Source organism: Amphiura filiformis, chromosome 20 (genome assembly GCF_039555335.1).
Source record: "Amphiura filiformis chromosome 20, Afil_fr2py, whole genome shotgun sequence".
Classification (NCBI taxonomy): Eukaryota; Metazoa; Echinodermata; class Ophiuroidea; order Amphilepidida; family Amphiuridae; genus Amphiura; species Amphiura filiformis.
Genome location: NC_092647.1, coordinates 18,283,744 through 18,293,031, shown reverse-complemented (window position 1 = coordinate 18,293,031; position 9,288 = coordinate 18,283,744). Strand labels below are relative to the sequence as shown.

The 9,288-nt window shown below is 38.7% G+C and overlaps 1 protein-coding gene across 1 annotated transcript; it reads left to right on the top strand.

The window, feature by feature from the left end:
- The first annotated feature begins 163 nt into the window (after positions 1 to 163).
- On the top strand, positions 164 to 5,911 carry LOC140142715 (large ribosomal subunit protein bL32m-like). The gene is made up of 3 exons (XM_072164717.1): positions 164 to 299; positions 2,316 to 2,547; positions 3,538 to 5,911. Exons 1-3 carry the CDS (start codon positions 194 to 196, stop codon positions 3,755 to 3,757), a joined length of 558 nt encoding a protein of 185 aa, XP_072020818.1. The 5' UTR covers positions 164 to 193; the 3' UTR covers positions 3,758 to 5,911.
- Positions 5,912 to 9,288: the final 3,377 nt, after the last annotated feature.

Below are 9,288 nucleotides of genomic sequence, written 5' to 3'. Positions count from 1 at the left end.
CTTTTATTAGACTACGTAAATCAATTTATTAATTTTCTTCTATTAACTCTTCAAATACAAATGTTTGCCAGATTAAAGCGAATACACATTTAGCACTAGATGCCGCCTATTTTGATACAGACGACAATGTGTTGAAATAATTGTCACTAGTCCCAAAGTTTTTCTTATAGAAACACTGTGCAAGCAAAAAAAAATGGCCGCTTCCATGGCGAGAAACGTGATCCGCAGATTGCAGACGATTATTTTGCGTTTTGAATACAATTTAGGGTCAATATTGGGGAATCGGCCACCTCCTTTAGGTTGGTGAAATGTTATTTTGTTATAAATTGGTGAATGATTGATTAAATCAAATGATTGATCTCCCACAAACGACATCGACTATGACTATGTCTATAATAGGGTACTACTATATTGCTGATCCATTGATTATCCTTTTCTGGTGCATTGTGGGATAGAAAAGGGGCAAATCGATCGCTCATTTGCTCCCTTTTCTATCCCACAATGCACCAGAAAAGGATAATTAATGGATCAGCAATATACCCTATGAGTCGACTGTCTGAAATTAATATTTTGTTCTGGGTCTGATTATAATTATTCGGACTAAGCTAGCCCTAGAACTCTGGCCATAGTATCCGTTTTTACTTCTACTAGGGCCAGAGGCACTTACATTGAAAAATTTGTTGGAGATGCTTGAACGATCCAGTACAAAAAATGACAGCATTTCAATGCTTGATCGAGGTCACTAATTTAGATAAAACCCACTTGAGAACACACAATCGCCGGTCATTTCTAAAGATGCATTTATACTCAATCGCTTTTGGAGAAACCTGAATCGCACACATGGTCAGTGTACTAAATCGCCGTCAGATTTGCCTGCTGAGCATGCGCATGATTCGCTGTTTTTCAAAAGCGACACGTAGGCCTATATTGACACCCTGTGTCGGTCAACGTTCTCTAAAATTGCACACATAACTTGTGTAGTTAGTGACAATGATTCAGTCTGGGTATAAACACAGCTTTACACAATGACTAATTTACATAGGCACAAAAGACCGTGTTCATGTACCGTTACTCAGCCAAACATGGCAGAGTAGGTCCCGGATCTTCTGTACATGTTCCTATCTCCTCAACGTTATACCTTTCCAACAAGGAAATAGATACGAAAGGCGAACGTCTAGACTAAGCTGAGACTAGTCCGAATAATCAGACCCAGATTGTATTGTATTGTATTGTATTTGGGAATTCCCGCCTATTTTCAGGCGCACCACTGAGAAAGCAGTGTACTTTTTAACATCTATCTATATCACCATTGCACAACATTACATTAACACAACTATAAATCTACTGCAAAGTCTGTATGCACAGCTACTACTGCCCTGGGACCTAGAGGGAGGGTGCAGGTAACAACAAGCCCGGGGATGATCCCCCCCTACTCTTTTCGATAAGGCCTGCAACTTTTTACGTGCTCAGGTTTGACTCGTCTGACACACGGAACCGCCATTTTACGTGACCATTCGAACCACGAGACGCCGGGCACCCACCGTGTACACCTGCACATTCTACACGGTGGATGCAAGGATGAATATAACTGACGAGTTTCTTTTTGTGCCTGGTGTACATGAGGTCATCTGCTTTTAGATTGCCTCCACCAGTGGCCTATGCTGCTTTAGTTCGGCTGCACTTCGGCACATACGTGATGCGATCAAGCAAAATTGAGTTTTTAATCTCATTATATGAGCCATTCTCAGAGCTTTATTTTGCTGAAAACCCTTTCATGTAATTAGACTTATAGTCCAGACTCCAGAGATATGGCCCTTTTAGTGTTGCGCAGAACAATAGAATACAAAGGAAGTTGAATACAGCTCAATACGCACGGTTCTTTCTCAATACGCAAGCTAACGATTATCATATCCTTTCAACACATATATTCAAGTGTAAGCATCAAAAGCTGCTTCTTTAGAATAACACAATTACGGAGATATTCATCATTTTCTACCCGGTATCCAAAGATTTATCGCCTGAATATCAAATCGCATAGCACATTCACATTTATCAATCCCGGGTATTGGTGTCTCTGCTGTACAATGTTACCAGGCGATGTCGGTGTGTTAGGGGTCATCTGTGTGACTTCTTGAAAAAATACACTGTAGTGGACTTCAAAAAATGGGCCTATTGACAGGCACATATCGTCACTTCTAAAGTTGAGTGCCCTAATGAATGACAACCTACACAAATGTTCCGAATGGTTAAATTAAAATTTATTTTCTGTTAAAAATTTTTTTTTCTGTTTTTCACATTTTTTACTTTACATTTAGGTCCAGCCCTAGCTGTCGCAGGACAACCTGCATTTAATAATCAGATATCAAGTGAACCTTGCGATAATATAGGCTTATGGGATGGCTTTCTCTGGGCTGTCCCTAAGAAAAGACGCTCAAAAGAACGGAACAGAACAAGACGAAGAGCTGTAGAAAAGAAGATCAGCAGAGTGATTTATATGACAACATGTGATACTTGTGGACATCAAAAAAAATTAATCTTCTTTTGTGGGTGAGTGATAACTTGGTGCAGTACTGTGTCAGATGTAGACCTTTAAAACTGCGTAAAACATAAATGTTTGGTTAGGGTTTCCCAGTGGCGTAGCTAGGGGAAAGGGGCACATGCCCCAGGCATATGTATCTTGGGGGGGGAATCGCTGTGTATGTATTGTTAAACCTTTGTTGAAAAAAAATTGGAAAGAAATATTGATCCCTACCCTCCCCCTACTTTTTAGATTCTCAAACGCTCTGGGCAAAAGAAGTTGGGGTCAACAATTAATAATTACTGGGCAAAAAATTAAAAATATTCCTGTTGGTACATTCACAGGTTTGGGGCGCCATTTTGTATCCTTGCCTCCGGGCACCACAACCCCTAGCTACATGTACACCACTGGGGTTTCACAACCGACTGTGGCCAATAAATTATAGCTTCTGGGAGCAAAAAATGTATTTTATAAGTTGCCAATCCAAAAAGATATTCCAAAAATCTACTAATTTAATGTCTACATGTATGCTTTTTAAAACTGCAAGTGATCGACTGTTGATTACCATTTTCCCAGAAGTAACACGATTTTGTCAACTAATGATGCATTAAAAGTTCCAGTGATTTCAGGTATAACATTGCGATACTGCTCATTGTTTATCACTGAAATAGAATATTTTTACGACAAACTGACCCTACTTTTCGTATGCGGCATGCACCAATAGCCAACACATTTTTAATGGGTGACAGTTGTAGCTCACAGAAAAATTGAAAGACCAGTCTGTATTGTTTTGGTTTTTGATGTACACATTGATCTTTCAAGAGCTGTCTATCGCACACTTGCAAGTACTATGTTTGGAGCCTGTAACCCTGGATAACCATACAACAATCACAGATAGTATAGAATTGTAGTCATTAAACTCTTCAGTGATCAAAGAAGAAAATGTCTGAATAAAGGTTTTCAAAAGATTTTTGTTTCTCTTTTTAAACAACAATTCTTGTTCTTGCTCCTTATCGCAGCAATTGCTTAACCAGGATACGAGAGGAAACCAAATTGGTGCAAGAACAAATCATGAGTCAACTGGACGAGACAAAAGACGGCATTGCGAATGCAGAGACGGCAGTCTTGTATGAGGGAGAACAACCAGCCCAAGAGGAAGAAGGCAGAGACATTATAGAAATCAAAAAGAAAAGACCTTCATGGTTTCCTAGAGACTGGACTAAAGAAATTAAGCATTAATGTGTGTTACAGAAGGCCTTTTATCCGCAATATCTGCCTCATAGACATTTAGATAATTTCTACATTCTATATTGTACACATTTCGAAGTATGACATCTGGCAGGAGTGGCAGCAATTGCTCTAAACCCCTGATGTCTACATGTACATTATCGCCTACAAACATATTTTATGCTAAAAATACATAATGAGGGTTTAGGGAAAGAATGCCGTATCTGCAATAGCTGCCTAGTGTCATATTTTTAGATTATGTACAATATAGAATGCTGAAATTATCCAAATGTCTATGGGGCAGCTATTGCAGATAGGGTCTTCTGGCACTAATCCCTTGATATGCAGTATTTTAGCCGATTGGCTTACCCCTCTTGCGCTACCAAGCATTCATTTGGTGTGAATCAAAGTTAGTAGCGTTGAATTAGGCACCTGTTTGCCTCTTGGTATGAGCAACATTCACAACACATTTTTTCATAGCGTGCTTCCAGACAAAAGAAGGACAGGACTGAAGGCAGTGGTGTAGCTAGGACTTTTCAGAGTAGGTCAAGACAACTTTCATAACTATCAGGGCAGGCAGCCAGCATCCACATCCACAAAGGGGGCAAGAAAGCTGCCCTTGCCCCCCCCCCCCTCCTGGCCATGCCACTGATTGAATTGTAACCTATTAGGCACTAGTAAACTGACAATCAGGTGACTGATTATTTGATACTGCAAAATGTTTTTTACATATGCAAGGTGATGTTTATAAACTTCTACATGTATACATGTTTGAATGAATCAAAGGTTCTCATCTATTTCCAACAGCGTGCTATTCTGTAAAAGCGTAACTTCTACTGCATGCTGTACCCATTTAATTCAAAACTGGTATGATTTAGGCCATGTAACTTCAGATCATTGCTGATTAAAATATGTATTGAAGAGCCAAGATCATCATGTACATGTATGTGTACAGTGGCCATTCATACATCCCCTAACAAGATGAGACCTTAATCTTCCACATAGGGAGTGTGATTGGGGTTACCTGAATGGGTGACTCCATTTGTAATTTACACCTGTGTAGGAGACTGATTAAGGTCATGTCTTCCATAGGGATTGTATGGATTTCAACTGGAATACCCCAATGTCAAATTTAGACCTAAAAATGTGCACTCTTAATGTAATGCAATGGAAATGTATTCACTGGCACACCTCCACTGGCACACATAAATTTGTCATTGAAGGGTGAGGGCAACTTATTTTTAACCCTCTGCACACAGGCGTCAACTGCAGAATTTTCAGAATTGATCATTTTCATGACCATGCTTAGAATCAGCATGAAAAATGCATTAAAATGAGTACAAACAAGCCTAGTATTGGTTTAGTGGTTCTTTAGATAACTCTTGATATTTTGAGAAAAAATCTCCAAACTTTACTTTTTATGTTGAAGCCTATGGCTAACATTCAGAGCATTAACACTGATGAGAATTATGCAAGTTGAAAAGGAACTGATCTATGCAGCATGCAGGCCCGTACGCAGGGGGATGTGGGGGTGTGATGCACCCCCCCCCTAAATTTGGAAAAGTATACAAAAAGTCCCAAAATTTCAGAATCTGTTTTTTACAGTTTTTTTGGACAAAAAAGGTCCAAATTTTGGGAAGAAAGTCCACTTTTCACAAAATTGCCCCCCCCTTGGAAAAAAGTCGAACTTTTTCAAATCAGCACCCCCAAAATAAAATCCTGCGTATGGGCCTGGCAGCATGTTGCTGTTCAGACAAGTGAAGAATATTGATATCTCCACAATTATACAGTGTGAATAGCAAATGCATTGCAATTCTTACAAAATAACTCTCAAAACCTAACGTTAGATGTGATTGAAACAGTTGCTGCATCACAAATCTGTTCCAGGACCAGGGGGGAAATGGAGGTGCACACTGCACAGTTTAATCTAAGGGGTCAAAAATGGGAAAACTTGGCACATTTTTATCCCAAAATGTTGGGGTTTATGTGCTTTTTTGTGGGGTAAAGCCCAAATTGGGGGATGCCTCCCTTGGTCCACCTCTGGATTTAAATGCAGCACACATGTTGTGGGATAAAACTCATGAAAGAAAAGGGGCAATGTATATCAACTTGATGTGGAGAGATAAAACTCAATAAAATTTTGTACACAACTACAGGATAAGGAGATTGCTTGGTGACACTTGGTAATATTATAGCGAGTCTTTTTTTTTTTATCACGGATATACTTTAGAGCCAAGAGTTCATATTTAACTCTGTTTTCAATAAGTATGTACCTTGGGGGCTGTGCAATAATTTTGTGTACCCCCGGGGTGGTGAATTCTCAATGTGGTCTGCCAAAATCATTTGCCCCCCCCTTGGCTGTGCCAAAAAATCTTTGCCCCCCCTTTTGACATGCCCAAAACATTTGCCCCTCCCATTTGACATGCCAACAAATCTTTGCCCCCCCCCGCTTTACACACTAAGATTTTGAGGAACCCGAATGTAAAACCTTAGTCATTATCAAAATTATAATGCGAGCGCAGCAAGCAGGAAATTTTACATATTTTAACGTGTTTCCTAATGTTTTCCTATACCTTTTTAGGGCGTAATATAGAAATGGTTCCAAAAATATCTGCCAAAAGTCGCCTGACCCCCCTTTTGACCTGCCAAAAAATGCTTGCCCCCCCCCTTTTGGCCTGCCAAAAATCTTTTCCCCCACCCTATAATTCACCACCCTGGGGGTACACATAATTATTGCACCACCCCTTACCTGTAATGCTTGAGTAACTTATACTGGCAACGAATCTTGATTTAAGGAATGGAAAGGATAAGCATGTTAAAGGAATAATGAGTTTGGTAGAACATCGAATTGAAATTTTACAAAAAAAGCATGGGAATTGGCCGTATAGTAATGATTTACCATACATGCACTCCCGGGATACACTCCCAATGGGTGGTTTTGACGACTTTCAAATTCATGGGGGGGGGGCAGTTATTGAGGGTGTCAATTAGGGGTCAAAAGCTTGAAAATAAAGTGCCTCATGGGGGTTGGAAGCCCCCGCCCCATAAAATGTTGGCCCTACTACGTTAATTTCCAGTGATTATTGAATTATTATCATGATTTGGTTTTAACATAACATTCAAATGGGAGTATAGAAAGGTCATGGCAGCATTTTAAACACCTCGACCAAAGTTACCCCGCTGACCGAAGTTACCCCATTTTACAGTATATAGCAAGATGATATTAAAATGAATATTAAAATATTTTTACACTCTTTATATAACTTTCTGTAAAAGATTTCGTGTTCATCAAAAAGCAACATCCTATCGACCTTACAGATGTTATGAAAAGTCGTAAACTTATCAATTTTGTTAAATTTTGTTAATTTCATTAAAGAGGACCGTATTGCATTCAGAAGGCTTTTCAATTAAAACATTAAACTGATTAGTAGGCCTAGCTTTGTGCACAGTGACGTAGCCAGGATTTTGGAACCGAGGGGGCACAACTTGTAATGTACCGACGGAAATATTTTTACCGACGGAAGTTGTGTGATTTGTTGACCCAAATTTTTTTCCGATGGTTGTGAAAAAGTGAAGAGCAAAAAAACAAAAACGGATAATAGGCGGTACTTACATAAAAACACATAATTTTTACGTGTAATTCACAATTTTTCATCATTTTCTTTACAATTCTCCCCTTTTTCCTGTCACCATGGGTGAAAAATAGTCCATTGTTAACCCAATTTTTTTTTCAACAACGCCTTCTACCGACGGCCTTACATGAACCGACGCCCATGACGAGCGGGGGCGGCCCACTGGCTACGCCACTGGTTGTGCAGTAATTATGTGTAGGGGGCGAATTTCCACACACCCCCCTCACAGTCGAGGTATCTACAATCTTTGCTTCCCCTACACATGCCAGATTTTTGGGAACCCAAATTTGTAACCTTAAAATTGATGCAAGGAGGAAAGTTTGCATTTAATTTTCAAAAAGTGGCCCCCAAAATATTTGCAAAAAATGAACTTGAATTGCTGCAGTGCACCTCACCTCCGTCTTCGCTACCAAACAATGCTTGACCACCCCCTCTTAAAAGCTGGCCGAAAAGTTGCACTGCGCGATGCCCGATATTCAAACTTTAAAATAGGGGTTTTTTTTACGGTTCGGGTTTGCAGTTGAATGGGGGGGGGGGGTACTCGCGTAATTCCACCGTACCCCTCCCCGTGTCTGAATTTGAAGTAAATTTGCCTCTTATACAATGAAATCCCGGAATGAAATCTTGCATCGATGTTAAATATGTGGATATTTTAATGCTTTGTGGGAGAGCTCAGTTGAATTCCTTCTGTGATGCAGAACCAAAAATATAGTGTGTTCAGACGAGTCTGAAAACACTCGAGTGGTAGTACGTGGAAACGGGCGTTTTTTCTCCATCACGTTCTGATTAATTTTGAAAGACGTTTTTCCTGATTTCTGATCCATAATTTTTTAACAGGTTTGAGGAATTGATTAAAAAGACGGCATCCACATGATCTATAAACCCGCGACTATTAAAACCTTCATAATTTATACAGGTTGAATCCCGGGGGTTGAATTTTAAAAAAGTGCAAAAGAGAAAAGAATCCATTTTTATTTAAGAACCGAGTTGAACCTTTTACGTTTTATAACATTTTATTATGATATATCCACCAGTGACCTTGTGTGAAAACACCAAGGAATTAGCATTTACCGTGTTGTTTTTATGTCACATTTTATAGCAATACCCAATTTTAATGTTTGTCCAAGAGACATCTAAAATTTGAATGTTAGCCCACTCTGTGTAAGGTAGATTTGGAAAAACTGCAATTTTCTTAAGGGTTGGGGTATGAACGTTTGGGCAGTATTTATTGTGGGACATTAGAGCACATCAGACATATCGAATTGCATTCTGAATACGAAGAATGTCATTCTGATATCAAATAATTTTGATTTTTTGAAATTCGCAATTTAATACACATTTTATGGCAAATCATTAAAATTGATATTTTTGATATTTAACAGTACTTGAAGTAAACTTTATAAATCTGATGATTTATACTTAAAGTGTATGTAGGTGGGATGAAAAGCCGACGATCAATTGAAAATTTTGACCTTTCGTATTGAAGATATGGATTTTTTCCCCAAAACACAAAAAAAAAATAGGTCTTTTTGGGAAAAAATCCATATCTTCAATATGAAAGGTCAAAATTTTCAATTGACCGTCGGCTTTTCCTCCTGCTACATACACTTTAAGAATATGTCATTAGATTTATATAATTTACTTCGAGGACTGTTATATATCAAAAATTTGAAAAATATCAAATTTTTATAATTTGTCATAAAATTTGTATTATATTGTGATTTTCAAAAATGAAAATTATTTGATATCAGAAAGACATGCTTCGTATTCAGAATGCAATTCGATAGGTCTGAGGTGCTCTCATGTCCCACAAAAAATACTGTCGAAACGCAATAAACGCTCATTTTAGATCCCTTAACCTCATTGGCATTGAAATAAAATGGAGCACCGAAAGTGTTATTGCCCTTGGTC

What these genes read in the sequence shown, in the direction of transcription:
- LOC140142715 (XM_072164717.1), top strand. Translation starts at nt 194, where the DNA reads ATGGCCGCTTCCATGGCGAGAAACGTGATCCGCAGATTGCAGACGATT. An exon ending in GAATCGGCCACCTCCTTTAG is followed by an intron (nt 300 to 2,315) that starts GTTGGTGAAATG and finishes CTTTACATTTAG; the next exon opens with GTCCAGCCCTAGCTGTCGCA. An exon ending in AAATTAATCTTCTTTTGTGG is followed by an intron (nt 2,548 to 3,537) that starts GTGAGTGATAAC and finishes TCCTTATCGCAG; the next exon opens with CAATTGCTTAACCAGGATAC.